Raw genomic sequence first — 12,949 nt, forward strand, 5'->3', positions numbered from 1 at the left:
TAGCTTTTGACTCTCCTAGAAAGGAACCGTCTATTTTTTTGTATGTGGTATGGTGGGGGCGGATGGTGCACAGGGCTGCCAGTGAAGAGGACCCTTATGCTCTCTCTACAGACCCACATTCCCTCATATTTTCTCCTGCCTTCAGTTAACTCGGTGTGCATAATAACCAATATCAAGGTCACCTTGAGTGCTGTGGTCCCCTCAGGAGACATCTTCTTCCCCAACCCCTGCTTTTTGTCTGAAACATCCATCAAGGGTGTGTAAAGATAAACTGAAGCCTATTAATTTTTTTAAGAATTTATTTGAGGAAAAATTGATTTGAATCCTACAGCATGGAGCCTAGCAGATAGAAAGGAGCTCCAAGGAGCTGTATAAGATGAGAGACTTTTATAGGTAGAAGGGAGCAGGAACAAGGAAGTTATATGAGACAAAATAGGTTATTGCAAGTTTACTTTTCTTTGGGGAATGGCGGGGGTCTGTTAGGCATATTGGCTAACTGGTGCTGATCTGGCAATTTCTGAATGACCTGTTTGATATGATTCCATTTCTGGGAATGCTGAAACTGTAAGTATATCTCATTTTACTGATGTGGGACTTAGCATAAGGACTCCACTTGGGGCCTATTGTCTTGTTTTTAACAAGGATTATCTGAGGATATTATTACTAGCCCTTAGATCTTGCCCCTAGAAATTTCTGGTGTATAAAGACGGGATAATTAAATTTTATCTGAAGGCCACAGTAGAAACCACGACTTTGATCTCCTGTTTTATTTACCATGTTCAGACAAATTAATTACAGTTACAGGATATGTCCTATGGAACAGCATAATCCAAATGATACAGAGCCAGCCATAGAAAATTTACACACTTATAAGTACTGTTTTAGGTATAGCCTACAAATTTTGATATATGCGGTTTTGTTATTGGTAGGTTCTAGATGTTTTATAATTTTTGTGATCATTTCTTCTGTGACCCAAGTTATTTCAAGGAATTTTTATTTCTAAACATTTCAGTCTTGTCTGATTTTTTTTTTTAATATGGAACTTCAATTTCATTGTGATTAGAGAAAATGATCTATATCTTCCAGTCCTTTAAAAAGTTGTTAAGACTTGCTTTATGGCTCAGTATATGGTCCTTTTTTGTAAATGTTCTGTGAGATTTTTATTTTTAATTTTCTTAAATGTTTATTTTTGAGAGAGAGAGATAGAGCATGTGAGAGTGAGGGTATGCAGAGAGAGGGGGGAACAGAGGATCCAAAGCAAGCTCTGAACTGACAGCAGTGAGCACAATGCAGGGCTCGAACCCACAAACTGTGAGATCATTACCTGAGCCAAAGTCGGTCGCTTAACTGACTGAGCCACCCAGGCGCCCCATAAATGTTCTTGTGAGATTTTAATTTAATTTAATTTAATTTAATTTATTTTATATTATATTTTCTTTTCTTTATTTATCGTTTTAAGTTTATTTATTCTGAGAGAGAGAGACAGCACCAGTGGAGAAGGGGCAGAGAGAGAGGGAGAGAGAGAGAATCCCAAGCAGGTTCTGTGCTGCCTGTGCAGAGCCTGATGTGGGGCTCAAACTCATGAAACCACGAGATCATGACCTGAACCAAAACCAAGAGTTGGATGCTTAACTGACTGCTTTTTTCTTGAGTTCTATTTTGTTTAATATTAACATTTATTTATTCCAGCTTGCTTTTGTTAGTGTTCCATCGATATTTCCCCGACTTTTTTACTTTGAACTTTTCTGCATCCTGACGAGTCTTAAATAACTTATATAACTGGTTTTTTAATTTTGTTATTATTTTTTAATGTTTATTTATTTTTAGACAGAGACAGAGACAGAGTGTGAGTGGGGGAGGGGCAGAGAGAGAGGGAGACACAGAATCTGAATCAGACTCCAGGCTTCTGAGCTGTCAGCAGCCCAGCTCAGCAGTCGGAGTCCAACGTGGGGCTTGAACTCACGAACCACGAGTTCATGACCTGAGCTGAAGTCAGCTGCTAACCGATTGAGCCAGCCAGGCGCCCCTGGATTTTTTAAGAAACGACTCCTGATGACACCAAAAGCAGGAACAATAACAATTTTTTTTTATTTTCTATATTTTTTTAGTAAAATTTTTTAAAATGATAAAATGGAGTTGACCAAAATTTAAAACTTTTTCTCTTTAAAAGAGACCATTAAAAACATGAAAAGACAAACCACAGACTGGGAGAAAATATCTGTAAAACGTATATCTATAAAGAACTTATACTCAGGATATATAAAGAATTCCTACAATTGAATGATAAGAAGACAACTTAATTAAAATAATTGTCAAAAATAGGCAAGAGTTAGTCATTTGGAAAATGCAGACTAAGGCCACAACATACCATTATGTACTCACTACACAGGATAAAATAAAAAAGACTGACAATTCCAAGAGTTGGTGAGGATTTGGAGAAACTGGAACCCACACACATTACTGATGGAAATGTAATGTGATAGAGCTGCTTTGAAGAACAGTTTTTTCTAAAGTTAAACATGTACTTCCTAAATGACCCAGCATTCCCCACTCGCAAGTATCTACCTAACAGGAACGGAAAGATATGTCCACACCAAGACATGCATGTGAACATTCATAGAAACGTTATTCGTAGTAGACCCAAAATGGAAACAATATGCTGTCCATCAACTCCTGGATGGGTAAATAAATGTAGTATATCCATACAACAGAATGCTACTCAGCAGTGAAAGAGAATAAAGTATCGATACATATATGGCAAAATCTAAAACCATTATGCTAAGTGAAAGACACTGGACACATGAGACCACATATTGTATGATTCCATTTATATGAAATGTCTGAAGGAGACACAACCATAGAGATAGAAAATGGATCATTGGTTGCTAAGGCTGGAGGTGGGAATAGGGATTGATTGCAGACCAGCATGAGGGTTTTATTTGTTTCTCTGTTTTTGGCATGATAGAAGTACTCCTGGGGCTCCTGCCTCACTTAGTCGGTAGAGCACGTGACTCTTGATCTCAGAGTTATGGGTTTGATTACCTAAGATTACTTAAAAATAAATTTTTAAAACATAAAAATAAAATCTTTTAAAAAAATGAAGAGAAGTTCTCCAAAACTGGATGGTGATGATGTTTGTACAACTCTATAAATTTACTAAAACTCATTGAATTGGACAAAAGATAGATGAGTTAATGGTTTGTAAATTAGATGCTAATAAACTTGTTAAAGATTGTTTTTTACGTATACATAGTCTCTGTATTTTTTAACTGAACTATTTAGTCCATTTATTCTTCTTGTAATTACAGATATATTTGGATTTTTTCCTATCATTTTATATTCTATATGTTCTACCTTTCTTATATTTCTTTTCCTCCTCCTTTCTTGCCTTCCTTTGGTTTATTTTCTTTTTCCTAATTCCATATTTCTCTCTCTGTTAACCTGGAAGTGGTATATTCTACTGTTGTCTTATAATGGTTACCCTGGAAATGTCAACATGCATACTTACAGATCAAAGTCTACAGTTAATAGCTTTGCCCTTCTCTTGAATGACATAAGGAATTTAGAGCACATTAATTATAGTAACTCCCTGCTTATATGTATTGCTAAAGTTGTAATTTTTAACCACATAAGACATTTTTATTATTTTACAAAGTCAATAGTTATTTAATTACCCACATATTTTTTGCTGTCGTTCTTTATTACATGTCAAACGCTTCGTCCATATTTTTCTCAAAAATTTTTTTGTAACAAAACGCAGTATATTGTACTGGTTAGCAGCATGGCTTCCAGAGCCAAACTGTTTTACTTTTTATACCGCTTTTTATTTCTGCTTTAAACTGAGGCAGAGGGCTACCCAGTAACACGCTTAGGGTCATATCTAGTAAGTTGTAGGGGCAGGATTTGTACCCACTAATTCCTTATATTTAAACCCAGTAGCACCCCCTCTACTGTGGGGGGCTTGTAAAAAACCATGGTCCAAGAAACATGTTGGTGGCACAATAGGCCAGAGCCCTTGTCGACTGTCAGCAAACTTACATGTAGGTTCAAATTCCTCCCACATCTTAAGGTTCATGAAGTTCATAAAGAACTCCTCTGTAAAGATTAACCTTACAAGCAAATCAGAGGTGACTTGAATTTCAGCCTTATGAATACTTATAAAATCAATTTCTCTGTGTTTCTTGCATATTTATTATTTTTCTTCAGGTAATTGGAACTGTCTTGCAGAATTTATAGGAAAAGACTCCTTCCATAAACATCCAATTCTGTTTCTGGACTCTCTCCACCTTGCTTCATTTGTTCCTGGGCAGAGCGATAGTAAACCCTTGCTCTATAAAGCAAATCACTGATTTTTCCCCAATATAAAGTCACTTAGATGTTGGTAAGCCTCAGGAGAAACTGTCTGATGAAATTATTAGATGCTAGATGGATTTTGAAACCATCTCCGGTGAAGACGGTCCTTTCAGAAGAGTGGTTAGGACAGAACAGTCTTCTAGGTCTTCTAGATTCTCTACTATCTCTGTAAGTCTTTCTACTGTATCACAGGACAGCACGTTGGAAGCATTGGCTCTGAACTTCTCCCGTAGGTCCTCCTGGCTCAATGGCTTCCTCCAATGGCCATAGAAGGTATCAGAGCGCTCTGTGAAGGTGGCTCCATCATTGAGAGTGACACTTATCTCACAATATAGTGTGTTGAAGCTTGGCAGGTTGTCTTGAGGGTGCTCCAGCTCCACCTTACTGAGCAACTCCCTCACCTGTGGCCTGTTGATCTGGCATTTGTGGAATGATGGGACAGTGATGCCGCCATCAAGCAGTGTGGCACAGGCCACAAACTGGAAGGAATGACGAGCCTCATGCTCCGAGTCTGGGAAGGGCCTGTTTACATACTGCACATCTGGAATTCTGAGCACAATTCTTGCAATGCGGTCAATGGGAAGCAGGGCTCTGTCTGTTACAAGGTGCTTTCTCACAGATGCAGCTGCGTCTGCCACCCAGTGGGTGGCCAAATGTGCAGGGAACCGCTTGAAGGCCACATCCTGCTGGTCCAGCAGCCAAGCGTGGGAATCTAGGTTTGGAAGAACTTTTGGGGAATAGTTGGCATAGAAGGCCCCAAACCCTGTCTGCATGTCCAAGATTTGTCTGTTTCCTTGGAGACCCAGCATTGCCAGAAAAGCGGCTTCCATCCCATGCCTGGCAGCATTGCCGATATGAAGAGGCTTGGTCTGAGTGGCAGCGTTTGCTATGGGTGCCCCGGCATGAGAAACAGCAATAGCCAGGGCCTCTCGGCACTTTGTCATGCTGAGCCCCAAAAACTTGGATGTAGCAGCAGCACTACCCAAGGTTCCTACCACTGAGGGTGGATGGAATCTGGAAAGCAAAAAAGCAAAGAGTTGGAGATTTACAGACCTCAGTCAGTAGGAGGCAGTATGGTATGATAGTCGGGAATGTAGACAATGGAGCCCTGCTGCCTGGGTTCAAATCTCCGCTCTACCACGTACTGGCTGTGTGATCTTGGGAAAGTTATTCAACTTGTCTGTACCTGTCTCCTCTTACATAACATGGTGACAATAATATCTGTCTCATAGGGTTTTGTGAGTTTTGAATGAATTCACACGCTTCCATCAGTGCCTGACACAATAAATTCTTTATAGTTATTTCCAGAAAGGCAAAAGTTGTTGCTTGCTGAAATCCCATGTAAGTAGCTATAAAAATGCAGGGCCTTGCAGAAATTGAAAATTTGCCCAGTATTCCAATCTACTCCTCTGCTAGCAGGCTGGATCAAGTGGAAAAATAAATATAAGATTGAATCACATGACTTAGCCAGCATGTGACTATTTTTGCTCTATGGGTTGAACAGTCAGGTTCAGGATCTTCTGAATATTCTCAATCTGAAGGACCTCAGCCAATATCAAAGTAGATTCTGCTCTGAGATGAGATTAGGAATATTCAGAGCACCTTGGGTGCCAAAATGATGTGAATCGCCCTAGGACGAGAGGCCCCAATTTATTTATGGCTGTGGTTAGTTGATTCTCTAAACCCAAATGGGATTTTTCATTATTTCTTCTGGGGTCATACCTTAGTATGTGGATATATGGTTTGCTGTGTGGCTGGAGAATTGACTTAGCTCTCAGCACTAATGTTAATATCTTCAGCTGATCTAACTCACCTCTATGTGAGAAAGCTCTACAGAGAGAACAGTGGACAAGTCAAGGGGGAATGCATCTACCTCTGGATGGGGCAGATTCTCTCCCTACCTCTTTGGTATGTCATTGGCTTCCTTGGAGAAACGCAGTAATTGGCCTTGCACTTCAATCCCAACATTGAAAGCTAAGAGCAGATCAAGGCCAGAACACTTTGGACTTGGAGGCAGAGCTTCTGATAAAGCCAGCAGGACAGGAAGGACCGCTCCAGAAGGGTGGGTGGCAGGATGCCATGTATCATCAAAATCCATTGAGTGAATCTATGTAAACATACACACACAAACAACAACCAAAAACCAAATTAGATTTACCTGAATGCAATGGCTTTTGGACCAGTAAGGGTTTAATTTAGTAATAACTCTATTTGATATGAGATTTTTAGCTCTGATTATCTGAAAATAAAACCTGTAGACCGGCTGTAATTCTTAATCATATGGCGGGGTACTGGATGTGCTGTCCTCTGCTTAGAGCAGGCAGGACTTTAGGGAGCAGCTAGAGAGCCCCAGTGAGCTTGGCTCTTACCCAGGTAGCCAGAGCTCTCTGCCACAGCACCTGGAAAGAGTGCTTAAAAACAAAGCTGTGAAGTTAGGCGGCTGTTCCTCTCTTCCTTCCCCACCCTCCAGACAAGTTGCACTGAAAGTTTAATGCCATTTATTCCATATCAGGCCATGTATTTTTGTACCTTTTTGTTATGAAATAATTTCAAAGTTACAAGGAAGTTGCAAGAACTCTCAAACCCAGATTAACTACTAAGTTATATTTTAAAATCATTATTTTCTGCTATGAGGTTTTATTCCTCTTCATCCTAGCCATTTGCTTATCCCTGATATGAAATAGTAATAGCCAGAAGTTCACTTAAAAATCGATTTCCATGTCTCTTGGATGTGGCTGATCTGGACACTGCTTGCTGGACATTTACTCTGAGATACACTATTGTGTTTGCCTTTCAGTATTCTGAACTACTGTCCCACAAAACATAAAACTATCTCAGACATCCCAACACATTCGTGTCTAAATTATATCTTGTATATAGATACAGACTGCTGCTGACACACAGACAAAGCATAAACATTGTCAGATGAAAAGTGCTGATTTTTGCTTCAGAAAATATAGACACCATATGGCCACTGTTTCTTTCTCAGTAAATATCTGTTGAATGAAAGGATGGATGAAAAGCTGGTTACTGAATAAGAACTGGTAGTGGCCACAACAAAAGGAATTGAGTCTGGATAGCGGGTTTTATATTTTTTGCTATAGATGTTCAAAGTTAGATACCATAAGGGTATTTTTATCTAAATCCTCCAACTGATTTCCTCTATTTCACAATGTGTTTGAAAAGCGTCAGTTCAGTGTAAAGCATCAATAACTACATAGAAGAGAGGGCCGACCACTTTATCTCTCTGAACCTCAATGACTTATCAGTGAAATATGGAAACTGAGCAATTTCTGAGATATTTCCTGGCTCTGAAATTATTATGATTGCCTAAAATTAGAAAAGATGTAAACCTCCTTACAGCCACACCGTTCACAAAAGCAGCATATGTCGGCGGGAGCCTTAAGTCTGGCTGACCCCAAACAGTGCTGGCCACATTGGAACTGTAGATCTGAAAGAAAGGAATATCAATCAGTAAGACAGAGTGGAAACACGGCATGCCAAGTCACCATTTTAAGAGCCATTCCTCATCGTGGAGGCATGACTTTAAGAGTCCTTATTTGAAAACTTCGTGCTAGATGGCAGCCTTCACCATTGGATTCCTCTCTTCCTTGTAGAAGAATACACAACTTTGTCCATGGAAGGGAGAGGAGATGCTGTTGCTCTATCCCAGACTGTGATCCACAGGTGCTCTAGCGGATGGAGTCTGAATTTACTCTTATTTATTCCTTGAGGGTAAATACTGGCGAAGGTGGACTAATTGTGGAGAGTGGGTATTACGTCTACCGCATAAGCACCCACTCTCTGCTCAGCGTGCCGAACCAGCTTTTTTCCCAAGAGACTCTTAAAGTCTTTGCACGAATGAATGGTAGGTACTATTGGGGTAGATGTTATTGCTTCTAGGACTCTCAGGTAAAAAGTGCTTTATGTCATAATAACAATAAATTATGTGATATTGCTAGTGTTAAAACTAGTCTTAAGATTGGTCTTTAGATAGTAACTTAGTAAAAAATATGGATGAATATTAAAACTCAGATAAATAGAGCATAGAAAAGCGTAAAGCCATATACAACAATGCTATACACACCAAGTAATATCTCTAAAATGAAGAGTAGAGTAGTAGTAGCACATGAGCACACATCTCTGGGCACGTTGGTGGGCATGACTCACGAGCAGGCATATGTGTACACTTGGTTTTATCTCTCAAGTAGACACTGTGCTTCTTACCTTACTATATTCACTGGCTTTGTGAAACACTTCTGTATTGGTTCCCAGGAAGCCGACACCCAGAGTATCCAGAATCATTCTCTTGCTTCTCTGAATGACGTGGTCTGTCAGGTGTTCCACTGTCAAGCCATGGATCACTCTGGCAAAGCTTTCTGTGACAGACTTTAAAGGGAAGAGTGTTAGAACAGTGCTGTACTCACTTTGCATTTGCCCATTCCTTGCTATACAAGAGCCTGAGGTACTATTATGTGAAGAGTTTCGCTCCATAAGGAGAAACTCAGGTGATCAACTTAAGTTCCGTTCCTGAAGAATGATGAGTACTGAGCCCCTGTACTGGGTGTGTGAGGCAAAGAGATGTGGGAGTGCACAATATCCAGTTTCCGTCCTCAGTCCAGCTGAGAACACAGACTAACATGCAGATGATGATCACAGAGTGGGTAGGCTATGGAGGAGGGAAGCACAGAGTTAGGAGAGGATGGGAGGGACATCTCGTCCATAAAGTGGGCATGCCTGAGTGGGGGGCAGTGCATTCAGCTAGGAGCTGCCATTATTAGATACATGCCAGGCATCGTCCTGCCTGTTGTAAATACAGTATCCATTGAATGCCACGAGTTTCTGGGTAGGTATTATGAGCGCCACTCGCTTTGCAGGTGTAGAGACCCAGATGTGGAAAGGTGACATCACTAAGTTCCACAGCTCTTACGTGGTGGAGTTTGGACACAAATTTCTCTGGGTCTAACTCCAAAACTGAGCATGTAATTATTAAGCCACATTTCCTAAAGAGGAAAACAAACCTCGAAGCACCTGGGGTTCTTGTTAAAAATGAACATTCTAGTCCCTACTCCAGACCTCCAGAATTATCCTACCCCTTACCCCCAGATGAACCAGAAGCATAGCACAGGATTCTGTGTTTTCATTAAAATCTTTAGGTGATTCTTAAATGTTCTAGTGCTATTATGTCCAACGTGGTAGCTACTCTCCACATTGGCTATTGAGCATTTGAAATGTGGCTAGTCCAAACTGGGATGTGTCATGAGAGTAAAATAAACACTGGATTTTGAAGACTTAGTAGGAAAAAAGGAATATAAAGCATCTCATTAATAATTTTAAAACATTACATGCTAAGATGATAATATTTAAGATATATTGGTAAATGAAATATATTTTTTTATTAAAAATTTTTTAAGGTTTATTCATTTTTCAGAGACAGAGAGACAGAGCGTGAGTGGGGGAGGGGCAGAGAGAGAGGGAGACACAGAATCCGAAGCAGGTTCCAGGCTCTGAGCTGTCAGCACAGAGCCCGACATGGGGCCCAAACTCACAGACGGTGAGATCATGACCTGAGCTGAAGTCGGACGCTCAACCGACTGAGCCACCCGGGCACCCCTGAAATATATTTTTATGAGTAATTTTATCAGCTTCTTTTTACTTTTTAAAAATATGATCACTAAGATATTTAAAATTACACTTGAGAACGACTTCCCATTCATTCTTGTTGATGGAGATTACCCGAAGGCATGGATACCTGGGCTGGCTATGAACACTTAAGGGAGTCAGCAGGTGAAGGGGCCTGGGACAAGGGTGGAGGTTAAAGGCAGAGGTGCAGCATGGGCGGGGCTTGGAGGCATGAGAGGATGCAGTGATTTGGGCCAACCCCAGCTTCAGAGCTTCATGCAGGGGCGGAGGTGAGAGGGATTCGCAGACTTGGACCAAGCTGGGGAGGTTCCACTATGCTGAAGACTTCCCGTCAAAGGTGCGCCATAGTGCTGTCTTTAAAAAGGTAGATGTGATCAGAACTGTGTTTTGCAAAGCTCTCTCATGTAGTCTGTCATGTAGAGAATGGGTCAAGGGGTAGACAAGGGCAGGTAAGAGACTGCTGCAATAGCCCGGGTTCGGGATGGGGATATGGCAGTGCCATTTGCCAAGAGAGGGAGCACAGGAAGAGGAGCAGCTGAACAATGATAATGGGCTCACTGTGAACTTGCTGAATATGAAGTGCCTGTGGTCCTAGCGGAGAAGACCATTCTGCTTCCACCCACAAACCAGATAATAAAAACCCGCAGGGTTATTTGCATTTCATAAGCAGCAGAGTACTTTGCAATTCCTTTAAATACCAAGTTCTTCAATGTGTAGGCAATTATTTTGTCTTCTACACATCTGCATAAGAGAACATCTATTACGTATAGCTAAAAGCATCCACTCTTCAATTGTGTTTCACTACATGCCTAGCGCTTAGTACTGCCTAGTAAATGCCAGGTGGTTTCCCTTTTCTGCTCTGAGTATTGTATCATTGTACAACCTCCTTGGTCTCTCTGAGCATTAGATATGTCAGTTTATTTATTTATTTATTTATTTATTTATTTATTTATTTATTTTAAAGTTTATTTATTTATATTGAGAGAGAGACAGAGCAAGCGAGTGGGGAAGGAGCAGAGGGAGAGGGAGAATCCCAAGCAAGCTCTGCACTGTCAGCGCAGAGCCTGATACAGGCCTCGAACTCACAAACCCTGAGATCACGACCTGCTGAAACCAAGACTCAGACACTCAACAGACTGAGCCACCCAGGTGCTCCCAGATACCTCATTTTAAAACATTAGCTATAGGGTAAGGAGTTTCTGAATTGGAAGATCCAGGGTGTCTAAGAACAGTGCCTGCACGGAGGTGCAGAGATGGATCCAGTGCCCAGCTACAAGTCCTCAATCTGGCCACCAGCTAGTCCTATATTTTCAGTCTTCAGATGCTCGAGTCAAGGAAACCCTGCCTTTTTCAAAAGGATGGACTACATTGTATGTCTCTGAAGCTCTGGTAGAAAGGTGAGGGAGTCTGGGGTGGGAGAGAGCAGGAGAGAACATGAATGGGAGAGAGAGGGTGCTGGCACAGGTGTCTCTAATTAGGATGGAGAATAACAATAACTTTGTCATGCTGCTAGAAATTTGGGTAAACATATTTAGGGGCAGAGGGAGGCAAGGAGGAAAAAGCCCTGGCTTGATGATCCACCAAGGAAAACTTGGAGTTTTGAGAACTGGTTGGACCCCTGTTCTAAGCAAAATGACCTTTTTTTTCTATGTCTCTTTCCACTCCCACAGCTCCCACAGTTAAGGGCATTTGGTGATTGGTTGTTTACCTCTTCAGGGTTAGATCTGACCTGGGAGTGCCTTATGGGGAAAGCTGTATGCCTAGGGAGGATTTGTTGTTGGGGCTCCAACATGGCACCTGGAAGGTGACTGTGGCATCCATTTGCATGTTCCCATGGTGCTGGTGACCTATGCAGGTAGGGCCCCATGGGGATTCCCTGACAAGTTCTGAATAACACCCTGTGTGCCAAAGAAATGGCTCCTGAGGAAGGGAGCATGAGAAAATAAACATGCAACTGCCCCACTGTCCGTAGTCCATCTATTTCTAAAATACTTCTTTTGGTCTTCCTGATTTTCTCATGACATTTACATTTCTTTTCAATAATATGCTATGATTAATGTATATATTAAGACAAAACATGCAACCCTTTTATAAATATTTCATGACGTCTTACTCTGTGTCTGGCACTGTGCTAAGCTCTCTAGAATACTAAACCAAGATGTTACGATTCCTGCCACAATAGGATTATCTTCTCCAGGCAACTAAGGACAGTAAACAGATCATTACAAAGGCAATCTGGCCATGCCATAATGGACATAGACAAGACTGGGAGGTTACAATTCAATGAACTTGCAATGATTTGTTTTCTTCCTAATTGTATGCAACAGAATCATGTCTCTTACTGGTAAAACACTGATGAAAAACAAAGATGCAGTTAATTAAATAGCTCAGAGGCATGAGAAATGTTAAAATGCCATTTTTTGAAGAAGAAGCAGGAAGCTGTAAGGAAATTGAGAAAAGGAGAGGTAAGCTAGAAAACCGATTTAAATAAGCACATAAAATATAACAATACCTTGAGCATCGTGTTGAAAGAGGAAGCTTATCTCAGGAGTGAACTGGAGGAGTAATTCACTTGCTAGGTGACTCCCTTTATACCCTTCATTCTTTCCAGCACATTCTCTTTCACTTCATTCTGACGCTAAAGTTTCCATGATTTCAACACCTCCCAAGTACGATTACTTCCACTTCCTCTCAATGAGTTGTTTAACCCAACTGGAGATGAAGAATTAGACAAGGCTGGGAAGTAATGTACAATGGTCAAATGATTTCTCATAGATATCAGGGAACTGAATGCATCTTGTGCTTAGATGTCATACATCAAAAGTAGAAAAATTTGCACTCTTTTATCCAGGTATTCTCACTTCTAAAAATTTATCCTAAGGAAATAGGCATGAATGTATAGAAAAAAACTTAGCAACAAATAATTCACAGATTTGCTTATAAGATTAAAAAT

At 40.7% G+C, this 12,949-nt stretch overlaps 1 protein-coding gene across 2 annotated transcripts; it reads right to left on the reverse strand.

Moving 5' to 3' along the window:
- Positions 1-2,883: 2,883 nt before the first annotated feature.
- ACOD1 (aconitate decarboxylase 1) lies at positions 2,884-12,627 on the reverse strand. Of its 2 annotated transcripts, XM_060636918.3 has the most exons (5): positions 12,509-12,627; positions 8,581-8,742; positions 7,715-7,804; positions 6,255-6,460; positions 2,884-5,367 (listed from the first exon to the last, which is right to left on the reverse strand). In XM_060636918.3, the coding sequence occupies exons 1-5, from the start codon at positions 12,515-12,517 to the stop codon at positions 4,422-4,424; spliced, it is 1,413 nt and encodes a 470-aa protein (XP_060492901.1). In that variant the 5' UTR covers positions 12,518-12,627; the 3' UTR covers positions 2,884-4,421. The 2 variants fall into 2 exon arrangements, with proteins under 2 accessions (XP_060492901.1, XP_060492902.1); XM_060636919.3 differs by lacking the exons at positions 8,581-8,742; positions 12,509-12,627 and having other exon boundaries at positions 7,723-7,804.
- Positions 12,628-12,949: the final 322 nt, after the last annotated feature.

Source organism: Panthera onca, chromosome A1 (assembly GCF_046562875.1).
Source record: "Panthera onca isolate mPanOnc1 chromosome A1, mPanOnc1 haplotype 2, whole genome shotgun sequence".
NCBI classification, from domain to species: domain Eukaryota; kingdom Metazoa; phylum Chordata; class Mammalia; order Carnivora; family Felidae; genus Panthera; species Panthera onca.

Bases quoted from the DNA above. Each gene is read 5' to 3' on its own strand.
- ACOD1 (XM_060636918.3), bottom strand. The intron at 6,461-7,714 runs GTAAGGAGGTTT...ATGTTTACATAG, and splicing joins CTTTTGTGAACGGTGTGGCT to ATTCACTCAATGGATTTTGA. The intron at 5,368-6,254 runs GTAGGGAGAGAA...TTTGCTTTCCAG, and splicing joins GCCAATGACATACCAAAGAG to ATTCCATCCACCCTCAGTGG.